General features: G+C 36.3%; 1 protein-coding gene across 5 annotated transcripts in view; it reads right to left on the bottom strand.

Annotated features, from left to right (window-relative positions):
- The window catches only part of Stim2 (stromal interaction molecule 2), a 163268-nt gene extending 138136 nt beyond the window's left edge, over nt 1-25132 (bottom strand). For all 5 annotated transcript variants that reach the window (XM_071614205.1, XM_071614207.1, XM_071614206.1 and 2 more), the window contains exon 1: nt 24565-25132. In XM_071614205.1, the coding sequence (XP_071470306.1) occupies nt 24565-24958 (394 nt within the window). In that variant the 5' untranslated portion in view covers nt 24959-25132. The remainder of the gene's footprint in view (nt 1-24564) is intronic.
- Between the last annotated feature and the right edge of the window lie 603 nt (nt 25133-25735).

Below are 25735 nucleotides of genomic sequence, written 5' to 3'. Positions count from 1 at the left end.
ATTTTAGTGGAGATCACATTTTATTTATTTTAATTTCCTTCAAAGAATCTCCCACACAAGAGGGGATAGGGACCATTTGCAGAAACAAGTTCTGATAAAGATGGCAGGTTGTAAGTCCTCAGACCAACTCCCATTTTAGTGCATTCTAGAGAAAATACATTCCCTTCCGGAGAACATAGAACTCAGCTACTAAACCCATTATTTCAATCCCACTTGAGAAAAACTTTTTAGACTTACAAGAGGTTTACCCATTTGCCAGGTGTTATGGTTTGGGTGTGAGTATCCCCCAAAAACTCACATGTGAGACAACACAAGAGGATTCAGAGGGGAAATGATTGGGTTGTGAGAGCCTTAACCCAATCAGTGAATTAATCCCCTAATGGGATTAACTGAGTGGTAACTGGAAGCAGGTGGGGTGTGGCCATAACAGGTAGAGTACTGGGGATGTGGCTTTGGAGTATATATTTTGTATCTGGAAAGTGGAGTCTCTTTCTTTGCTTCCTGACTATCAAGTGAGCTGCTTACCTCTGCCATATTGTTCTGCCTTACTTGGACTGAGACCTCTGAAAGCATGAGCCCTCAAACTTTTCCTCCTCTACAGTTGTTCTGGTCAGATCTTACAGTCATAGCAGAGGGAAAAAAAAAAAAAAGCTGACTAAAACAAAAATTGATCCAAGAAGTGGAGTTGTTGCTATGACTAACCTGACCACACTGTTCAGAAGTTTTTGGAGCATTTTGGAATTGGCTGGAGAAATTTTGAGATATTTAGCAGGTTAAGCTGGAAATGCTTTAGACTGTTGTAAGCAGAGCCTAATGACTAATCTGGTGGGAGCCCAGAAGATCAGAATGCCAATAGAACTGTGAACAGCAAACACAGGGCTCAAGAGGATTTAGAGGAAAAGGAAGACACTATCATTAATTGGAAACCATTCATGTTATGATCTGGCTGAGAAGTTGTCTGCATTTTGCCCATATCCTGAGACTTTCTGTGAGGCTGATTTTAAAAATAACTGACTTCTTAAAGTGGCCAAAGAAATTTCTAGACAGCACAGCATTCAGGTGGTGTCATGGATATTGCTGGTAGCTTTTAGTCAAATTTATTGTGATATTCAGAAGCAGAAAGCAGAGCAGAAAGATTTGAAAAACTTGGACATGAAAGGCAGGAGTAAAACTGAGGTCAAAGAAGTTGCAATTGTTAAAAACATTACTGCCACTAAAGAAATGCTGAAGACTTTGCCCCCAAAGACAGTAAGAAAGGTGGCTTGTAGGCATTTCAGGAATTGCCAAGACCACACTCATCTCAGACTCCAGGGAGTAAAAGTGAAAATTCTCTTGAAAAGAGGCCAGTGGGGAATCCTTCTTGCACAAAGGGGCCTAGGAAGTTTTTCCAATATGCTTAGCCTTTGACACTCAGAAGCCGGTGAAGCCAGGGTCCCTGGAGGCTTAGGGTTTAGTGCCTGAGACGGTAGCAGACCTTGGCATCAACCACATGGTGCTGATTCTGCAATACTGCAGGACGCTGAAGTTAGGGGGTTATTGGGGCTTCCACCAAGATTTCAAAGGAAGGCCTGGGAAGCCAGGCAAAATTCAACAGGGTCAGAGTCCCTAAGGGCCCCCCTTTGAGAGGGTGATGTGTGGAGATTAGGGGAGGAAGCCAAAGCACAATGGAGACCCTGAGATTAAGGAATATTTGCTGAGGAAAGCTGCAAGAATTGAACACAGACCAGCAAACAGGGCTGGGGACATAGCTCAGTTGGTAGAGTGCTTGCCTCATATGCACAAGGCCCTGGCTTCAGTCTCTGGCACAACAACAAAAAAAAAAATTGACAAGCAAACAGAAAGGCCACTTGGGCTGCAACCAATAAGACCACAGAAGTAGAGTTATACAACCCATTGAACAGAACATCACCATGCCATATGCTCCAGATGTCAGATGTGGAACTACAGGATTTGTTTGCCCAGTTGGATTTCAGTCTTGCTTTGGTCCTATCCTGTCTTTCTATGCCCCCAATTTTGTGAATGGAAATGTTTACTCTGTACCACCGTTACATACTAGATACTTGTAACGTGTTTTTAATTTTATAGGAGTTCACAATGCAAGATCGCCTTGAACCACAGAGAAGACTTTGGACTGAATTTTTGAGCAATCCTGAACTGTTGAGACTATGAGGACTCTTGGGAATGGACAAAATATATTTGCATTGTGAGACGAGTATGAGCTTTTGGGGGCGAGGGGCAGAACGTTATGATTTGGGTGTGAGGTGTTCCCCAAAAGCTCACATGTGAGACAGTGCGAGAGGGTTCACAGGGGAAATAATTGGGTTGTGAGAGTCTTAACCCAATCAGTGAATTAATCCCCTGGTAGGACTGAGTGGTAATTGGAGGCAGGTAAGGTGTAGCTGGACGAGTTGGGACTTTGGAGGAATAGATTTCGGGTACATATATTCTCCCTGGCAATGAAATCTCTCTCTGCTTTCTGATTATCATATGAGTTGCTTCCCTCTCCCAAATTCTTCCACCATATTGTTCTGCCTTACCTGGAGACTTGAAAAATAAAGCCGGCTGTCAGTGGACTGAGACCTCTGAAACAGTGAGCCCTCAAATAAACTTTCCCTACTCTAAAGTTGTTCTGGTTGGGTCTTTTAACCATAGCAGCAAAAAAACTGACTGAAACACTAGATGTTAATCCAGGTAACAATTTAATAATCCTATTGTTAACAGCAACTTTTCAGAGAATAAATACTAAGGATCAATTTGACACCCATGTTGCATGAAATCATCAATGGATTCCAAACACACAACCCTGCAGGTTTACATGATTCACTCAGCATTGCACCAACACACATACCTTACATGCTGCTTTTCTCCTATCCATTAGAAAAGGAACATTTTTTGATATAGCATTAACTTTCCTTCAAAGAAATCAATAAATGTATCATGAAATTCTCATTTTAAAACTATCAAAGTCTTTTCATATCTTACATTTTAACTGTACAATTCTACTTCCACCACAGAGAATAAATCTGTGAAAACTGCTTTGCCCACCACAGTATAACTTACTGTATATTTTCAGCACCTCAGGCAATGTCCTGACATACAACAGCACACTTCATTTCTGTGGTTATGTAATACAGTCTTCCCAAACACTGGGAAGATTCCTCTAGTTTCCAAAGAAAAAGAACAGTTAACTTACTGAATACCAAATTATATACCATATGGTACAGGTACACATGTATGTGTGTGTGTTGGCTGTGTGTGTGTGCAACTTAATCTTTATTATGACTTGATAGGATGATCCCCCACACTGAGGAGAAACTGCAGCATAGACACCTGGAGTTGGTAAGCAATACAGAATTTAAATGCAGGGGTTTTGTTACTGTAAAGCCTGGTTCAATCCTTTATTCCACATCTATTTCCATCCCCACCCTCCCTTCTCACTCCACACAGCAGTTTTCTGTGCTTGCCAGCCTCTATGGTATAAGAGACACAGGGGTAATCCCTGGGTTTGCATATTCAAGTCATAAGAAGAGAGTAAGGGCAAACTGCAGACCAACTATGCAACTAGATATGACAGACCTCATCATGTTGAGAAAAGGGTTACAGTCAAGAACTGGCAACAGAAAACAAAAGCAACCAACATTTATAATATTTGTGGAAACTTACAGTTACTCCTCAGAAATCTGAGTTGCTAAATTAAGAAATTCAAGAAACTAGGTTTCTGAATAACACTAGAATTACAAAAGGGGAAAAAAAAAACTACCAACAGCTCAGAGTTAAACAAAACTGGAAGAAATGAAGCACAATTAACCTACTGGAAAGGTCAACATTTTTAATGAAATCATATTTTCAAAGAATGTCAGGAAAGAAATCAGGCCTTCATCCTCTCATTAGTTTCTTAAAAGAAGAAATTTTGTGCTCAAACTTACCTCTTAATCACAAAGGAAAATTATACCCATCTGATTCAAATGTATGATATATCAAGATCATTGTACTGTCATGTGTATCTAATTAAAACAAATTTTAAAAATAATATTAAAAGATCACAAAGGAGAGTGTGTTTAATAAGACAAAGGAGAAGGCATTCTAACTCTCTTAACACCAAAGAAATGAAAACATATGACACACAAAATAAGAAACATTCTTTTTCAATGAAAATACCATTGGCCATTCAAAAACAATCCTTCCAGAAAGTAATCTGGCAGTAAAGAAAAAAATAAAAATGTGTATTTCTTACATCTTAAAATATACTTACTTTTAACCTAATAGTATGTTTCTGGGAATGTGCCCTTAAAATCCAAAAGGCCGAAAAGATTTATAAACACAGATGTTTATAACAATATTTTTTAAAGAAAAACTGGAAACAATCTATCTGACAATAACAATCTGTCCAGCAGTAAGAATGAATAAACAATTTATATATTCCATTCCATTTAATAGTTAAGAAAGAGTATGGACCAATGTTACAGAATAGAGGACACAGAGACTAACCCACAAAACTACAATTATCTCATATTAGACAAAGGTGCCAAGAACATGCATTGGAGAAAAAAAAAAGCCTCTTCAACAAGTGGTGCTGGGAAAACTGGAAATCCATATGCAACAAAATGAAACTGAACCCCTATCTCTCACCATACACAAAACTCAACTCAAAATGGACCAAGGACTTAGGAATACAACCAGAGACCCTGCATCTAATAGAAGAAAAAGTAGGCCCTAATCTCCATCATGTGGGATTAGGCCCTACTTTCTTAATAAGATTCCTGTGGCACAAGAATTAAAATCAAGAATCAATGAATGGGATAGACTCAAACTACAAAGTTTCTTCTCAACAAAAGAAACAATCTGTAAGGAGAATAGAGAGCCTACATCTTGGGAGCAAATCTTTACCCCTTACACATCTAGAGTATATAAAGAACTCAAAAAGATAAACACCAAAAACACAAATAACCCAATCAATAAGTGGGCCAAGAACTCTTTAGAGACACTTCTCAGAAGATGATGTACAATCAATCAACAAATTCAGGTAAAAATGTTCATCATCACTAGCAATTGGAGAAATGCAAATCAAAACCACTCTAAGGTTTCATCTCACTCCAGTCAGAATGGCAGCTATTATGAAGACAAACAATAATAAGTGTTGGTGAGGATGTGGGGAAACAGGTACATTCATACACTGCTGGTGGGACTGCAAATTGGTGCGGTCAATATGGAAAGCAGTATGGAGATTTCTTGAAAAATTGGGAATGGAACCACCAATTAACGCAGCTATCTCCTCGGTCTATACCCAAAGGACTTAAAAACAGCATACTACAGGGACACAGCCACATCAATGTTTACAGCAGCACAATTCACAATAGCTAAACTGTGTAACCAACCTAGATGCCCTTCAATAGATGAATGGATTAAAAATGTGGCATATATACACAATGGAATATTACTCAGCAATAAAAGAGAATAAAATCATGGCATTAGCAGGTAAATGGGTGGAGTTAGAGAAGATAATGCTAAATGAAGTTAGCCAATCCCTAAAAAACAAATGCCAAATGTTTTCTTTGATATAAGGAGGCTGATTCATAGTGGGATAGGGAGAGGGAGCATGGAAAGAATAGATGAACTCTAGATAGTGTAGAGGGGTTGGAGGGGAAGGGAAGGGGCATGTTGTTATTAATGGTTGTTATTAATGATGGTGGAATGTGATGATCATTATTGTTCAAAGTACAGGTATGAAGACATGAATTGATGTGAATATACTGTGTATACAACCAGAGATATGAAAAATTGTGTAACAAGAATTGTAATACATTCTGCTGTCATATATAAAGAAAAAAAAAGAGTATGGGATATGTTAGATTTTAAAAAGACTCAAAATTGTATCCAAGAGGATTCTGGCTGAATCACTACTGTTTACCAGCTAAAAGTTAAACTCTTTTTCTAATAATAGAAGAAAGGTTAAGTATATTATGAAGTAGCCCTCAGGTGGAATATTACTAATGTTTGTGGAACATTGTTTCTCCCACCCATCTGAGAGGTAATGGGCAGAGCTACTTAACTATTTAGGCCTTCAGTTTACTCAAATAATTACTACAGGTAATACCTACTGCTCTCACAGAGTTACTTAGAGGATTAAAAGTGATCCTACAAACAACATAGTGACTGCACTCAATAAATTAAAGCTGCCAAAAGTCCTAGTAATAATATCTCAGCATTCAGAATAAAATACTCAATAAATGTTTTGTGGATGAACAAATAGGCAGATAAAAGAAATGGTACAGCAGGCCAGGACTTTCTATAATTCTTCCTCAAAACTATGCACTCTTCATCACAGATAAGCAAAGATAAAAAAAAAAAAAAGTTTTTTGATTAAAAAGTTTTTTAACAGATTATTAAATCAACTAAGAAAAATTAATAGACTTTTGGTACAAATTAACACAGCAATAAAAAGTATAGAGGGTCCAGTATTATAGAGAGTCAAGTACATTATCTAGAATAATTTCTGACTTGTAAAAATAATTGGAAGAGCTTATTGGCCTACTCAGAGGTTGATGAGTCAACCTGAATGAATGCAAAGACAGCATATGACTAGAAGAGAAACAACCAAAAGAGACCAGGCAGAAAGGAAGTCAAGAGCTAGATGGGAAAGACAAGTAAGTGCCACAGTAAGTGAACAGAATCTTAAACCAGTACACAAGGACATATTCCAAAAACCAGGATTAGTCAGTGTGCAAGAGAAGCACAGACCAAGAGAAGTAGGTAACTAACAACTCTGATGTAGGAGTAAGAAAACTTTGTTTTGAGCCATAACCATGAAAGACATAACCCCAAATGTCATATTCCCAAATGCTGAAATTCCAAAAGACCATAATTCCTAAAGTCTAAAATCCTTAACATCTAAAATGCTAGAAGATCAAAACCCCAAAAATATAATTCTGGAAAAAAACTGTTTTAATACTTTCAAAGACATTTATACGTTAAAAAGGGAATTTGTTTAAGAAACCTATAAAAACATGACAGTACAGCTCATTAGCCACTTTATACAATAAAATATATACATTTTGCAAGCATAAGTACTCAGGTATACTGTCAACAGTTGCACAAGTGTAACAGTTACAAGAAAACTACTTATATTAAAAAATAATCAAAAATCAAAATGTTTAATACATATCTATGGTTGGTAATTGTGTGTGGCCAGCTTTATAACTGCTATCATCTAAAATAGCATGACAAATAGTCTGTTTTGACAAGACCTACCAAAAGCCACGATGGGTCACCACTACATACATAGTAGCCCAGAGCAAGATCTCAAAACTTTTTTATCTTTGACAAATGAAGACGTACAAAAAGGACATCTCTACATAGACTGAGGGATTTTCAACATTTTTAGGACAGGTACAACACTGGAATAGCAACTTTGATGACAACAAAGACAAGATTGTAATAATACACTTTTGAGAAGTCAAATTTACAAAACAATACACAGAATAAATTAGAACTTTCAAATTCTCTTAAAGTCTTTACACAATTTACACCTCTTGTATCAGAACGGATGCAAAGATGAAATAAAATGTGTGCTGGGCTTGGAGTGTGATGCATTAGTAGAACACTTGCTTAGCATGCATGAGGCCCTAGGTTTAACAGTCAACACCACCACTACCCACCCCCCCCCAAAAAAAGTGTTAAAAAAAATGGGGAGAACACAGTTGTGGGGCAATATCAAATGTTCTAACATATACTTAAAGAGAGTCCCAAAGGGAGAAGAGAGAAAACAGGACAAAAGAACTATCTGAAAAGACAACCTGACTTTTCAATAGATTAGATGCTGAGTGGCATAGTAATGTACTCCTTAGTGTACATACTACGTACAAAAACTTAAAAATAGTTTTAAAGCATATCATAAACCTACAAAAAGAAATTCTAAAATTTTCCTTGTTATAAAAAGATAATAAATTAGTAGTAAACTCTCCTGAATTACTTATTAAGAACATGTAAATGATTTTTTACTAGATATTTTAACAAAGGGACTATAAATCCTCACACTGAAGCCTTTTTCCAAAATATCCTAGTTTTTCAATTTCAAATTGTGCTAGGATAAAATTACTCAGGAATACTTCCATCATGATTAGAAAGGAACTCTCTTTCATGACTTGCTTTAGACTTTGTATTTAACTAAAAACAGCTGCTATTTATCTAGAAATCTTGGAGACTGACTGAACACAAAGACTTACAAGTTGTTCATTCTTGAGCAGAGTCTATTTTCATTGTAAATTAGAGGTTCTAGAACATCATAATGTCTATTTTACTCCTTTACTAATCTAGAAAATGAAGGAAAAAAATCTTAATTATTACAGTTCAATAGTCAGGTTTTGTGATGATTCTTATCATGACAGCCACCCACCTGCCTGAAAATAAACTTTTAAAGACTTAGTGTATAAAACTAAAATTTCAGTATACTGTCAAAGCTATCAGACAACTTTATAAACAGACATAAACAAGCTACCATACATTATTCAAAGTACAATTAAATAAATTCAGATGACCAACACATTTGCATGTTCCTACAAGATTTTAACATACATCCCATAAAATAATATTGTAGCTGGGCAGAATGGCACACACTGCTACTTAAAAGGCTGGGGCAGCAAAATCATTTAAGCCCAGAAGTGTGAGACCAACCTGGGTCACATAACAAAACCTTATTTCAAAAAATTAATTAAAATTCTTTTTAAATTTTAAAAGAATTGCAAATAAATGGCAAAAATAATGTGAGACTAATAGTTAATAAATTGAGACTCTAACTCCAGGTTTATTATAGTTGAAATTGATCTTTAGTGTGGAACAAATACTTAATGCTAAAAATTTTCCTCTAGGTACTGATTTACCTATATTTACAGTTCTTGATATTGGTTTCTTTGTTACCAATTGATGAAAAACATTTTAACATGCTTTTTCAGTTTAAATTTATATACTTTACAGAAAACTCAGGGATTTATCATCATGACCTGTACGGCTGATATTATAAATAAGTAAAAAGATTAATATATAAAACCAATATGCCATTCAGCTTCAATTAAAGGAGTTTGGAAATTAGTGAACTGAGATCTGAGGCAATCATAAATGAGGAAGTTGCCAATTTGTTCCAAGATCACGTCACTGGAGATAGTATAACCACAACTGAACAACAAATAACCAGAGTATTAAAAGTAAAAATTTAAAAACAGACACCATTAGTTTTGTACCATCTTTTTTTTTTAAGAGAGAGAGAAAGAATTTTTTAATATTTATTTGTTAGTTTTCAGCAGACACAACATCTTTGTTTGTATGTGATGCTGAGGATCGAACCCGGGCCGCACGCATGCAGGCGAGCGTGCTACCGCTTGAGCCACATCCCCAGCCCCAGTTTTGTACCATCTTTCCACCACCTAGAAAGTATCCAGGACATAGTAGGCATTCAAACATTTGTTAAATAAACATATTCCCAAACAAAGAAGCATTTTGTAATCTCACCATTGATGTCTAACACAACTCCTAATTTCACTTTTAAAAATTATTTTAAAGTCTGAGACTACAAGCTGAATAAAATTCCAGAGTTTTAAATAATAACATCATTTAAATACTCTAAAGTCATTAAAAGATGTGAAATTATCTAAGCAGAGAATTCATGATTTAAGCCACATGAGTACTATATTAATCCTCAGTATATGTAAATAAAGAACTGAAAGATGACCCTATATCATTTTTGCCTTAGAACTTAGTAGTCACAAAGAAAGATGGGCCACAGTTATTCCTAAAAGTAACACAAAAATTTTTTTCATGTGCCAATAAAGACATTAAATAACAACAGACGTCAATAATAAAATCATATTATATTGCAGACTATCTATTTTTAAATGTTGGACACTGTGTCAAAGTAATATTTGTCAACCAATAATCATTATAAGATGAAAGTTACCAAAAATGACAATAGATTAAAAAGATAAACTTTTCAGGTCAAAAAACATTTATAAAGCTACAGGACAACTTTTAAAAGAAAAATGTTATAATAGATATCTTAAGTGGGTAAAAAAAGAAAAAAGAAATAGTGTGTTACTACTAAGTAGACAGTTATTGCCAGTTAGAATTGCATTAAAAAGGTATACAGTATGTGCTAAGAAAACTCCAAGGTGCAAGAAGCCACGTTAAATGTGACCATCAGTATATCTCCAACTTGAACAACAGGGCAATAAACACAGAACATTCTCAATAACTATTTACTGAATGAATGAAAAAACTTTTGAAACAAACCCTGAAAGACAGAAGACATTCTAGAATGAAAGAAACATGAAGGAAAGGGATGAAGGAGAAAAGCAGGACAAAAAGTAGCCTAATTTTGTTAGAGTATACTATATGATATACAGAATATAAGCAGGAGTTTGTCTGCACTATGAAGTTAACACATTTAGAGTTAATTGGTATTTGCAGGAAACACTATAGGTTTCATTAGTAAATGAAAGTAGTGTATAAGAAAGTACAAGGTAGATTATAAAATCACTGCCTCATCTAACCCAAATGATTTAGTTCAGAACTAATACAGTAGCAAGGAGAATGCAAAGAACTGAGGAAAGGGTTAAATGGAACACCAAGAATTTGGGTTTACAAATTGGGGGGAAAAAAACAGTAACTTTAAAAGAAACAAAGTCAAAAAAAAAAAAACTGATAGTTCAGTAAAGAAGTCAGGTAAAGAAAATGATGTTTATTGAGCATTCCTTGCTAAGTACTTCAAATAACATTATCTTAAATGATCTTCACAACAACCCTATGATACAGTTATACTCCTATTTTAAACATGAAGCAAAAAAAGATCAGCATACTTTCCCTAACCTCTCAAAACTAATTACAAAAGCATTATTTCCTCCCTTTTTCCTTCCAAAAGAAACTCCAAGTTACCAAATATGAGGCAGCAAAGTGCTCTGAAAGGCGAGCCCCTTTCCCCAGTCCTAAAGGTTGAAACATCTTTGTTCTAAATAACTGGAACTATGTCCATTGGCATGACCCAAAGGACATGAAAAGAATAGGCTGGAGACTAGAGAAAGATTTTCCTACCAGCATTACCTTTGTAATTAAGTCATTAAGAACCCACCCCGACCCTACCCCTAAGAGAGCAATTTAGGAGTAGTCCTTGATTCCTCCCTACTTTCACTCCTATTTCCAAATCTAACAGAAAGACAAACAAATTCTAATTCCAAAGTATCTTGATAAACTCTTCCTCTTCACTCAAACTCTACAGCTACCATCCGAATCCAAGCCATCATCAGCTCTCAAGTGGCCTCATAACCACCCTCCTAGACAAATCTCCCTCCAACCACTCTTGATCCCAACAATTCATTCCCCAAAAACAGCAGGCAAGCGATCTCTAAAATGTAAATCATGTAGAAATTGGAACTATTGTACACTGTTAGTGAGACTGTAAAATGGCATAAACACTATTAAAAAACACTATGGAGGTACCTCAAAAATGAAAAATTGAACCAGCATGTACTACAGCAATCTCATTCCAGGTATACAACCAATAGAACTGAAAGCAGTGTCTCAGAAAGAATCTTACACATGTATATTCACAGCAACATTAATGATTATTCACAATTAGACAAAAAGCAGAAGTAACCCAAGCGTGTATAGTGATAAATGAATGGGTAAACAAAAAATAGCATACACATAAAATCGAAAGTTATTCAGTCTTAGGAAGGAAATCCTGCTGCAAGCTACAACACGGAAGAATCTTGGGGATATTATGCTAACTAAAATAAGCTAGTCACAATAAAACAAATACTTCATGATTCCACTTATTCAGAGTATCTAAAGTAGTCAAATTCATAGAAACAAAAAAATAAAATGGTGCTCACCAGGGGAAATGGATTTATATGAGTATAGTTTCAGTTTTACAAGACAAAAAAATTCTTGAGGTCTGTTTCTCAACAATGTCAATATAGTTAACACTACTGAACTGTACACTTAAAATTAGTTTTGTTTTAGAAAATCATGCAAGTCAAACTAATTAAAAAGCCATAAATCATATCATTTCACCTCCCTTCTTAAAATGCTTCAACTGCTTCCTATCACTCTCTGAATACACCAAACAAGGTAACAAGGTCCAGGAGGCTCTGTGCCATCTGGCCTTATCCTCTTCTCAGCCAGACCTACTCTTCCCCTCTCTCAAGATGCTCATTTAAATGACACTCTTTTCCTTCTTCAAATAATTCAAATCCCTTCTTGTCTAAAGGACTTCATCCAAGCTATTCCCCAACTCTTCAGGGACTTTGATCCTTGTATCTTTCCAGAAGCCACCTAAAATGTGACCTTCTCAGAAGCCTTTCCTAACCACCCTACCTAAATTAGTAATACCCCACATCATTCACACTATTTTATATTTTGTTCCTTAATAGTATTTCTCACAAACTCTAAAACACTGGTTTTCTATCTTCCCAACTGAAATGCAAGCTCCATGAGAACAACGGCCTCATTGGTCTTATTCATCAATGTTCTCAATACTTATCATACACCTGTAATAATATTTGGCATTCAAATATTTACTGATTTCACATTTAAATATTACTCTATAAGACTGTGCTTTAGCACAGACAAGCATGGGGGAGGGAAGATAATTCCATGAGCCTATGAAGTACATGTGAATATTATATGCACATCTTTAAAAAACTATAAAAAGAAATAAAGTTTGGGGAGTGGGGTTATAGCTCAGTGGTACAGCACTTGCCTAGCATGTGTGTGGCACTGGGTTCAGTCCTCAGCACCACAAATATAAATAAATGAAGTAAAGGGATAAAAAAAGAAATAAAATTTTGACAGTACAATTATTATCACTAATTGTTGAAGTAGATGTATTTTCTACTTTTACCTTTCTGAATTTTCTGTATTTTCTATAATAAACTTTAAACAGAAATTAAAGTCTTTAAGCCTCACATCAATTCCAAATGCTTTAAATTTCTCAGTTGGCAAAGATACAAAATGACTTACGCAAATAATATAACCAACTTTTTTAAAAGTACCATAATACTCCTTAACCATCACTGTCTATATATTTTCTAATATTTATTAGATGTTGATGGACCTTTATTTTATTCATTTATTTATATGCAGTGCTGAGAATCAAACCCAGGGCCTCAAACATGCTAGGAAAGTGCTCTACCACTGAGCCACAACTCCAGCCCCATTTAGCTTCGTATTTTCTATGATGTTTTATGAATCTCAGAAAATTAACGATCTGTTTATTTAGATCACAGTTTAGTGCCACAAGTGATATCGCCATACTTTTTTAAGTATGACAGAAAGGACTGTGAGTATAGTTCAGTGGTACTGCATTTGCCTAGCATGTTGTGAGGCCCTGAGTTCCAAACTCAAGAATTGAAAAATTAATGCCAGAGAAAACATCTTAAATGCTTTCTAGATCACAGCACATTTCTATAACTATACTACATCTGTATCTATGGATAAAAAGAAAAACAGTTAATAATAACTGAATACTTATACTTGCCAGGCTCAATTTGAAGTACTCTATATATTAACTCATTTGTTCTTCAAACCACCTTTTAGAGAATGAGAATCTAGGCACTAACAGATTAAATCAGTTACCCATAATTACAAACCACTCTGGGATTCAAATCCAGGAAATCCCACTGTAATCTAGAGACTATTTTCTTAATCAACTATACAAAAGTGGAAACACGCTTAGGGCTCAGATTAAATGCATAAGATACTATGCATTTAAAAACCACATTCCATCCTTAAGAAATATTCATGAACATAAAGGCAAACATAAAATACTTACTGAGGATACTGATTGTTTTTTAAAATCATACTTTAACATATATGACTGGGCCTCAGAAATCACATATTTTATAGTAGTTTTTAAGATGTCAGAATATTTAATAGCAAAATTTAGTTATTTACCAGTGATAAAGAACACATTCATACTACCCTTGAGCAATAAAGATCTCAAAAAGAGTCTATTTTTTCTAATTTTAGTGAGGTTTACTTGAGAATTTAAAAGTGTACTATTTAAAAATACACTGCATGATCTGACGTATGTATAGACTGCGAAACTTACACTACAAAGAATTTCTAATTCTTCTGCTTCTCAGTTCCTGATAGAACTTTAATCATACACTATACTTTAATATACAAATCTATGGCACTAAAGGATTTTTAATGTACAAACTATTTAACAACAAACCTAAATTTCCATTATATCTAAAAACTTATTATGTGGATAAAAATAACCTCACAAGGAATCTCCTATGGAATAAAAAAGATAAAATTTTCTGGCATAATTTGAACCCCACATACAAATATGGTTGCTGGTGCACTGTAAGCAGGCTCACCATTAACTCTGTCATCCAAGGTATTTGCCATTCCCAATCACATCTAATATTCTCAAATGTTAGTATCTATGATAAGTGTCATCCCCTATGCTTCCTACTTTCACACTATGCCCTTCCCTATCTAATAAACTCTTAGACCTTCTTAGCAAACACCTCTACTCTGGGACAGGGAACTGAAGAGACAGGACTCTTCACTAATAACCTACTTCAACCTCATCTTTGTAATTCAGGAAAACACAGCACATACCCTTATGCCCTTATACCCTCATCAGAATGTATCATCAACCTTTAAGAGGGCACAGCTTCTAGTAGACCAAGGGCAGGCTGAATATCTTACTGATCTTGAAATTCCAAACATCCAACTGGTATCTAGCACACAGCACCCACTGAAGTTTTTGTTCACTTAATGTTATGGTTTGGATGCAAGGTTCCCCCCAAAAGCTCATGTGTGAGACAATGCAAGTAGATTCAGAAGAGAAATTATTGGGTTATGAGAGCCTAAACCCAATCAGTGATACTCTGATAGGGATTAACTAAGTAATAACTGAAGTGGTAGGGTGTGGCTGGATGAGGTAGGAATTGGAGGAGCAGCTTTAGGGTACATATTTGTATCTGGCAAGTGGAGTCTCTCTCTTTGCTTCTAGACCATCATATGAGCCACTTCCGTCTGCCACATTTTTCTGCCATGATGTCCTGCCTCATCTTGAGCCCCAAGGAATGAAGCTAGCCTTCTGTAGATTGAGACCCCTGAAACTGTGAGCCCCTAAATAAGCTTTTCCTCTTGTTCTAATCAGATCTTTTAGACACAGCAGCAAAACAGCTAAGAACACTTACTGAAGAAGATTAATAGTTAAAATAAAAGAACTCCATTTATTTATATCACACTTTGTTTCAAAGGAGAAGAGAGACATGTTTAATACTTCAAATGTGTAACAAAAAAACTTTTAATAAATATTCAATTTTTCTAATTTCAGTGAGGTATAATTGACAATTAAAAAGTATATATTTAACGGGGCTGGGGTTAGAGCTCAGCGGTAGAGTGCTTGCCTTGCACATGTGAGGTACTGGATTCGATCCTCAGCAACACATAAAAATAAAGAAAGAAAAGATATTGTGTCCATATTAAAAAAAACTTTTAAAAAAGTATATATTTAAGATATACAACTTCACAATCTGATATATATTATACATACACATACATACACACACACACTGTGAAATAGTCACTATAATTAAACATTAACTACTTTTTTTTCTTTTTTTTTTTTTTTGGTGGTGAAAACACTTAAGATCTAGACTCTTAGCAAATTTCAACTATATAATACTGACAACTATAGTCATAGTGTTGTATATTACAACTCCAGTTTATTTTTCTTACATAACTGAAACATGCACCCCTTTATCAACATTTCTTCATACTCCCCTCTTCCCTGCCCCTGGTAATCACCATTCTACTCTAAGTTTGACACTTTTAGATCCTACATAAAAGTGAGATTATGTAGTATTTTCTTTAATCCAGTATATGTATGGGTCATGCGTTATTTCATTTAATATAATGTCCTCCAGGTTCACTATGTTCTCACAAATGGCAAGAGTTCCTTTGAGGCCAAATATCATTCCCTACACACACACATACACACACACACACACACACACTCTCTCTCTCTCTCTCTCTCTCTCTCTCTCTCTGTGTATGTATGTGTGTGTGTGTGTGTGTGTGTGTGTCACATTTTCTCTATCCATTCATTCACTGACAGACATTTAAGTTGCTTCCACATCTTGGCTACTGTGAATAATGCTGAAAAGGACATGAAAGTGCAGATAGCTCTTAAAGATATTTTCAGTAAATGTAACAATACAAATAGTTGAGCTACAAAATATTTCTGTAGTTTTTTTACACTATGCACATCTACTCTCAGGCAATTTTCAGATTTACATTGTCCCTGCAATGATAAAACTGATCAACTGCAGCATCTTTATGTCCCCAATTACATCATGGTTGGCATAAATATATGTTTTAGGGGCTGGGATTATGGCTCAGCGGTAGATCTCTTGCCTCGCATGTGCAAGGCCCTGTGTTAGATCCTCAGCACCACATAAAATAAATAAATAAATAAAGTTTTTAATAAATAAAATGGACCTGATTTTAAAAATATATATGTTTTATATTTTATGCACACACAGTCAATAACTGACCTTCTCACTCTAACCTTCAGTTCTTTTTTGAATCCCTTTTTAACAGTCCTAGAACCAAACATAAATGCACATCAGAGAATAAATTTAAAATAACAAATTCAAAAATAGCACAAAGTATCTATACCTATAGTATCTTGTGCTATTTTTGCAGTTGTACAAACGTTTGGGTTTTTCAGTTGGTTTGTTCTGTTTTGTTTGGGTACTGGGGATTGAACTCAGGAGTGCTTTATCACTGAGCCACATCCCCAGCCTTTTTTATTTTTATTTTGAGGCAGGGTCTCACTAAGTTACATAGGGCCTCACTAAATTGCTGAGGCTGGTCTTGAACTTGCAATCCTCCTGCCTCAGCCTCCCAAGCCATTGGGATAACAGGCATGTGCCATCTTGTCTGGCCAGTGTTCTGGTTTTTGGATTTTTGGGTTTTGGTTTTGTTTTTGTTGTTGTTGTTTTTAAGTTGGAACCCACAATAAAGAAACAGCAAGGATTAACTCAGTCGGAATACATGTGGCAGATTAGAAAGAATTTAAGATGACAATGTTTCCAAAAAATGGGGAAATGGAAGAAAAATTATGTATATGTCATTAATGTACACGTCAGAAGTTTTTTGCTAGAGAATAGGAATAGAGAAGAAAGATTATCTAGTTATGCAACATTAGATTTTAAAAAAAGAAAGAAAAAGCTGTAGAAATAAAACATGGCTCTGAAATGTGTAATGTGTCAAGAAGCACATAAAAAATTCAAGTAAGGGTTATTTTAAAAACATTTTTACTTACTGAGAATCATTTAATAAACAACTATAAACACTTTCATTACTCTAGGTATTTTTGATGAGGTTGTTTAGTATTTTGTAATCATATAAATAGAATATTCAAAACAAGTATTTTCAAAATTAAAAACTCAGCATTAACTGGGTAAAATAGTTTCTGAAGTTTCAGAAGTTTCACTTCCATATAATAGCAAGTTGAGGAAGACTATGAAGAGAGTGAAAAAAAGTGAAAACAACTAAAGTAAAAACAGTAGGATGCACAGAGGCCAAGATTCATAAGGACACATAAACTTGAATGCAAGAAGAAACACTCAGATCCAAGCACTTGAGTTCTTTGAATGTTATTCCAAGTAAATGGTTCTTCCCAAGGTTGGAAGTTCCCTGAGCCTATGGGGGAAGCTGGGATAAAAGTGGAACTGACAGTTACCACTATCTTTAAAAAACACCGAATGTCCACAATTAAACATCCTAGAACTGCTATTAGCCTTAATCCTAAAGTTGTTTCACTTTAAATGATAAGGTTTGCATAGCCTAGCAGAAAGGAAATGACTCTCAGGACTGTAGCCATGGTTGTGCAGTATCACTTCAAGGGCCAAATGAAGTAACGCCAAAAGTCCAATCAATCATTGGCTTAAGGTTCCCCACCCCAATTTAGAACTTTCCTAGTAATGAAGTTCTCTGAGGAGGAAATGTTCAGCTAGAGCAACACAAGACCAAGAACAGAGACTTAGGATAGATCTACCCTTAAAATCAGCAACAAAGAAACCAGTCAAGGAAATGGTTACTAAAGGTAGGATTAGAAATTATCAAGAAAGATTAAATACACAATACCTACTAATATAAAGATACAGGAGGATAAAGAAAAGATGAAACCATTTAGATTTGGCATTACATATCATCATCTATAGATCAAGCTTAAAATTCACACATTCTAAATTCAAAATTTCAAAATTCTGAAAGAATTCATATAATTAATTCAAAAGTTAATTCTGAAAGAAATAATATGCTAGTATTTAGTACTCACAGACAATTATTCATGGGAGAGGGAGGCCAACTCTAATTAATATAACTTTAGTTCAAACTGGAAACAGGTTTTTTTGTTTTTTGTTTGTTTGTTTGTTTGGGTTCCCCCACCCCCCGCCCCCAGTACTGGGGATTGAACCCAGACCCATAGTTATTCTATATGAAGAAATAAAACACATATTTTTAAATATGGATTACTAAAGGCTTTATATAAGCATCACATACAAATATATTATCTTTGGCTATCAAGTTTTTTATTTTATTTGTTAAAGAACTGGCAAATATAATTATTAACTTTAGAAATCAGCACAAGTACAATCATATACTAAAGTAACTAATTTTCATATTAATAAATAGGCACATTTGAAATAAGATGATGATGTGTTCCTTGGATTTTTCAAGGGCATGTACTAACTTAAATAATTCTAGAAAGTCAAAGTGTTTAAAATTAAAAGGTAATTTTTTATTTCTTAGACTTCCATTAAAGGCCAGATTTCTTTTTTAAGCTAAAAATAAAGCAATTTTCTAAAAACTTCCTCTAAACAGTTTCAAGGACAATGCATAAATGCTTAAGACCTGCACTCCTATACTGTTCCCTGGCTGGCCTCCCTGTCTCTATCATATCCTCACTTCCATCAAAGGGAATTAGTGTTCTCAAACATGGAGATCCCTCATGTTTAAACACTACCAAGTCTCTCAATCCCTAATGATAGAACAATAGATCACAATGCCAAGTTTATGAATAGAACTCTCTGGACATTCAAAATGTCTTTTGTTTTATCTTAAATATTAAAAGTAAATTTATATTCCCCTTAACATATATGTTTGGTATATTTTTTAATTTTTAATTTATTAGTAATTAAATATTTGATGTTTCCCAAATAATCTAGTAAAATGGGTATGTCAAGAAAAGGCACCATATTTTTCCTATGGTTTCCCATACTCCCCAGGACATGGCTAGGTACCCCAATTTTAGATCTACTGAGATTTCCACACATGTTGAATATGCTTGAGAATATTAAAGAACTTGACAATCTGGACCCAACCTTCCTTCTCCTTTCGCACTACTCTACATACACCCTACGCAAAACTATAAAGAAAATTATTAACTTACTACTTATTCTTATATATGTCTCCTCTTAGAAAGCCCTTTCATTCACCTCTACCTGAAGTCTTCCAAGGTCAACGTCAAATACTACAATCCAAGTGTTCTCTCTAACAGCTCTTCCTTTCCCCAACAATTTGCAGTCCATTATTGTGCTAAACAAAGTTTGTCTTGTATAATGTTTAGCTGTGTGTGTGTGTGTAAAGCTTCATACCACATACCAATTAAAAATCAAAGCTTTGGTACCAGAGGAACCTAGGTCAACAGCTAATTCTGTTACTTACTAGGTGTGACAAGTGCGGGATCATCCGCATAAGGCATAAGTTTTCTCATCTCTTGTATGACAATAAGAGCAGTTATCTAACAAGATTAGACAAAGAATTAAAAAAAACAATGATGTATATTAAGCACTCAGCACAACACTGACACCAAGTAATAGTTTAATAAATGTACCTGTTGTTTCCTAATCCATATTAGCCTGAGTTCCCAATGGGCAACCTATGCCTTGCACTTTTTTGTATTCTTTTTCATTCCTACCGTTAGTCTACATGTTTTAATAATCGATTGATTGATGAAACTTGATCGATTCAGAAATAATCTCATAGTTAGTTCATAACAAGGTCCAAACTCTAGATAATATCAAAAATGCTCTATTCATCATACTAGTTGTTAATTTTAACTTTAGTCAGTTTATACTTTACTCATCATGTACATAAATATAAATCTCCAAGAATTATTTTGAAAGATTTCACACCACTACCAATGACTAAACCAATATCCAAAATGCTTGATAGCTACTCAAAAGAAAATTAATCTAAAAAAATTGTTATGTATGCAATCACAAATCAAGACCTTAGCAAATTAAAGAATTCCCTTGTGGGACCTTCTTTTGCATAAAATTAAGCAAAATCTTTAAGCCAAGTTTCCAACTGGGCCTTTGAGTTATTCCTGTGCTATGAGATCCCCAACAGAGAACAAAGAGTTCTTGGTATTCTCAAGGAGAATATCAAGGGATGTAATGTTTCCAAACCAATAACTACTACTATTCTTAAATATTCAGAATAGACTAGACCAAATGGATAAAAGCCGATTCTTCAATTCTGTAGTTAGCAATACAAGTATAGTAATGACCCTCCAAGACTAGTAAATAAAAGGACAGGTAATGATAAGGAAGGGGAAGGGGGGAAAGGATACACTAGAAGGACATCAAAAAAAAGCTTCAGGGCTAGGGATGTAGCTCAGTCAATAGTAGAGTTTTTGCCTCACATTCACAAGCCCTGAGTTGGACCCCCTAGCACTGGAAAAAAAAAAAAAAAGAAAGGGGAGAAGGAGGAGGAGAAGAAGGCTTTAGGAAATCATAAGCTCAATTCAGAAAGAAAGGTTTCTAATAACTAGTACTATGCAAGCTATACTCAAGTTTAACTATGCCATAATATGAACATTAACATGTCTACCATAAATATCACTCAAGGCAAAATACATATACCACACTTGAGTCAACTACTAAATAAAGAAAATAAATAAGGGAACAACATTTACTTGGGAATTATTAAAAATGCAGGTGAAATAACTAAAAGTTTGGCTTAAGATTTTTCCAAAGGCATGCTAGCTTGAGATACTTCCATCTAAATCAACGAAGGCCCCACAACACAGCTGTGTTATCCCACAACATATTTGTCTGGATAGAGTAGCTCTTCTAAAGACTTTGAACTACGACTATTTTAAATTTTCATTGAGATTTTAAATACAATATCAAATTAGTGAAATGGTATGAGTTAAGATAAAACCTTTACATAAGTACCAAAAAAATTTTACTTTAATTCATTAGGAAAGAAGTATAGAATAAAATATCTTAAAGTTTTGTTTAAATAACTCTGAAACAACTATGCATAAGAAAAAATTAATGTTTTAATTATTCTATATATTTTGACAGAATAAAGAATGTGGCACTGGGGATGTAGCTCAGTGCTAAAGCACTTGCCTGGCATGCAGGATCCCTTAGGTTCAATCCCTACCACCACAAACCAAAAAATGTATATAATAATAATAATAATAATGTGGTTTATACATACATAGTTATTGTTCTTTCATAAACTATTTCTCAGGAACCATATCTGGATAAGATCAATCACTTTCCAAGGAGATCACTACCTGATTCTATGTCTGTTAGGCAAAAAGATAGAAAAGTAATGTTTTAAATTATTAAAGTACTGTTTAGAATATAATCACCAAGCTAAAAGTCACCAGTCCCTAACTCCCTTTATGTTTCAATCACTCTTTCAAAGTAAGAGCCCTAAAAAAAAAATAACAAATGACAAATATACAAACACATAAGATTTAAAATATTTACTATGTAACATTATAAATAGTGGTCCCACATTATCAAACATTTCCACACTGAACTCTGAAATTGTAATATAAAAAAGGAAAAGATATGAACCTTTTCTAATTATGCTAAATGGATATTTATTTTGATGATGTGTTATCACCTGTCTCTTTACAAAAAACACTTTGCTCAAAATTAACCACAAAACAGATGATATAAAGGCAATTTCTTCTTAAAATACACTAAAGTGAAACCCTAGGGAGGCAAACTTCAGTGGAAAAGAATATTTTCTACATGTTATCAGCAGCTCCTAAGAAGTATCAATCTGGAGAGGAAAACAGAAAAGTGACTCTGGCTGTCATTTTACAGAGACTTTAAGAATATTGACAGTTTTTAATCAGGAGCCAGAGAGAACAATTCTTTCACAATTCTTTCAAAAATTTTCAATTTTCAAAATGAAATTTAGATTTATTATAGATATTCTATTCCATTTCTATCCATCAACACTGCCTAGAGTGTGACATGGCAGTATTTTATAAGTTTGGTCAATAGCTCTACTTCCTGAAGTGTACAATAGCACTAATAAATTATACTCTGGGCTTAGCACAACATTTACAAATGGAACCCGAGATGAAAGCACTTCTCATACACTCTTAAGAATGGGAAGGAGTCCCATTCTTAAGGCAATTTTCATATGTTCTGATTTTCATCAGTTTTTCAATTTACCTTTTCCAAGATACAAATGCTACTGACTATATTTACATAAACTTAATAAAATTACCACCATTCAACTTGTATACTGTGTAGTTTTATAACCTTAAACTTTAAATGGAAATGATTAACTTGTTAAAATCAATATTGCAACAAAAGGAAAGATTAAGAACATTAGAAATAATTCCTAGGTTGACATTATTTTAGTAAATTTACTTTAAAACACTACAGCACAAATTCATTTTGTGTTATTGTCACATTTTTTCCCAATAAGAACTGCCTTTTTCAAAATATCATAAACAACTCAGAAACATAAATCTTACAAGGAAAGATTATAAAAGCTTATTAAAATAAAATTCCATCTGAAGTAATTTTCTTGATATGATGGACATATATACTTACTAGTAGTCAATAAATGCTGAAATTCTGAATTGCTCGTCTTTCTACCAATTACTTTTTAATAAAGCATTATTCAACTATTTATTGATCAAATTTTTCTGCTTGAGAAAGCAAGAATCACACTCCTATACCTTCTAGAAGCCAAAAAATTATCCTCCCCTTCCCACATGAAGCATTAAACCTTCAAATTACAGTCTTATCTAGCCACTTTTTTGGGAATCACTGTTCTTCACTATGATACTTACCATGTTTTTATTTGAAGAGTAAAAACTATTGAAGCATATAACTATCAATCTATCCTCTAACTCAAAGACACTATGCTCCTCATATTATTATTCTGTAATCTTTTATCCAAATAAATCACTGATAGATTTGCTGTTTCAAGTTTCATTTAATAGAGCTTGACATGTTTCGAGTAAATTAAATAAGCTGATCATTATGTCCTATGCCCTACAATTTTTAAAGTGCTTAACAAAGTTTACCAACATCCTTTTTCTCACTCGAAGAGTAAATATCCTGTCATATATCCTAGAAAATAGCTGCTTAGTTCTAAAGAATATAGCTCCTGAGGACTTCTCAGAGCAGCTGTTAGTAACTTCTAGATGCCTATTGGACTATCACTTCGGTTAAATACTAATGGGTCATATTGTTCCAGTTTACTTTTTCCTCTTTAACCTGGCAATTAGTGCAGAAAACCTACAGACCTATTAAAATAAATAAAGTATTAATAAATATGAACATTACTTTTGCACCACTACTTTTCCCAAAGAAATCATTTCAGGATCTTTATATTATTACTTAAACCACCACAGATTAGTTACACAAGACAATGAAAGGCTTTAAAGTGATACAAATTTCGACTTAGCCTTACCAAACATATTTCAAAGTTGTCAATAACTGCTAGAACATTCCAATTAAAAAGATGCTGCTGCAATCTACCAGAACTGTGCTGCTCAAATACAAGTCCCAAATATCTGGCACTTAGTAAATTTTCAGGTGTCTTTCTGGTAACCTGCTGAGATTTCTGCAGCCCCAGCGATGCTACTACCACCAGCAAATAACTTTCCATCCCTTAAAAGGGTCACCTTCCCCCCCTCAAAAAATATGCATTCGACTTAGCCGTTTCTTTATGACTAATACGGAACCACTAATACCACTAGGTATTATGGCTCTCAAAGAATCCTCTTTAGCAGCTTCCCCTGGGACGCTGTGCTCAACGGGGTTTCAACTGGTGAGTCTCGCTGCCAGCTGCCTTTGCAAAAGCAGCAGCACGGAATCATACCGCATTGCTGCTGCTGCCGACTTATTTTCTAGCAGCTTTAAAAAAAAAAAGCCCAGTACCCTGCAGACCTTGGTGGCTCTTTTGTAGCACGAAAGAGAAACTACCGCATTGCTCAGCTTGGGAGAGCAGGGAACCCAAAAGAAGGGCGGGGAAGCGAATGCCGTCGAGAGGCTCAGTCGAGGGCGGGGTGAGAAAAGGAAGGCGACCGAAGTGTAAGGAACCGCGACGCAGCAGCCGTCAGGGAGCCAGCGTCTGAGCGCCCAGCTCGGCATCACCCAATGGCCCGGACCGTCGAGTAGCCGGCGCCCGCCGGGACGCGGGACACTCCGGAGGATGGGGGTCCCGCCGCAGCCCGCCGCGCCCCGCCTGTCGCTCCCTGGCCCTCACCTGTCAGAAGCGCCGAGCTGCCGCCCGCCGCCGCAGCGGGAGAAGAGGCGGCTGCCCCGGCAGAACCCGCCGTCCGCCGCCCGCGGAGGTGCCTTGGCACAAGCTCGCATCCGTCCGCCGCTCCGGCCACCAGCAGCCCGAACACCAGCACTGCAGCCCAGCGCTGCCGCTGCAACCAGCCCGAGGCAGGGCCGAGAGTCGCGGCGGGATGAGAAATGAAGGGAAAGCGCGGCGGCGACCCGGCCGCCGGCCACCCGCCCGCTTCGCAAGGCGCCGCCGCCGCGGGTGACACCGCGGGCCGCCCCCGCCGCCTCAGACATGGGTTCCCGCCGGGCGCCAGCCTGGTCCCCTCGGCACCGGCGGCCTCCAGAGCTCGGGTGCCAGCTGCGTTCATTGGTTCCGGTTATTTAAAAAAAAAAAAAAAAAGTAGGGGGCTGAAAGGTACGGCGTCTTGGGGCCGGCGCGGAACCAGCGCTGCTGCCGCGGCGACACCGGGATCCGCTGCTCTGGCGCGGCCAAACACCAGCCCCAGTGCCCGCGCCGCCGCCGCGGCGCATCCCCCCGCCCCCTCCGGCCCGCGCTTGTCGTAGTACCACGCTCTGCCGGGACGCCTCCCTCCCCTCACACATTAGCTCGCATACCAATCCCCCGCCTCCCTCAGCCCTTCCACAGCGCAGGCGCGGTGCTACTGCATTGCGCGTGCGCGGTGCCCAGCCCGGCCCCTAGAGGCGTTCCCGGACAGCTGTGAGTGAGGCTGGGTGGTTCCTAACTCGGCAGCTAGGCAAAAGGATAGGGGGCGGGGAAGGAGGCGGTTTGTCCCCCTCCCCCATCCACACCTCCTCCACGATTCAAAGTTGGGGCGGCCACAAACCTAGAGAAGAGTACCGACGTCCAAAGTCGCTTGGATGAGTTACAGCAGATTGGAAGGCAGAAAAAATAATTGCGTGGCTCAAGAAACGCTCATATCTGAAAAACAGCGGAGTCCCCCTGACTTCAATGTAGGTGGGGTTTACAAGTGGCCAGCTGTGTAGAGTGGAAGTTATTATATGCTAGTTTTTTTATTTACTTGTCAAACATTGAGCAAAAAAAAATTGCCAGGTGCCAACTTGCGTGGCATTGCTCTAAGCCTGTACAAATTGCACATAGTAACTCTAAAAGTATGGTTGTTATC

This window comes from Marmota flaviventris, chromosome 7, assembly GCF_047511675.1.
Source record: "Marmota flaviventris isolate mMarFla1 chromosome 7, mMarFla1.hap1, whole genome shotgun sequence".
Taxonomy (NCBI): Eukaryota; Metazoa; Chordata; class Mammalia; order Rodentia; family Sciuridae; genus Marmota; species Marmota flaviventris.
This window is presented reverse-complemented; position numbering and strand designations above follow the sequence as displayed.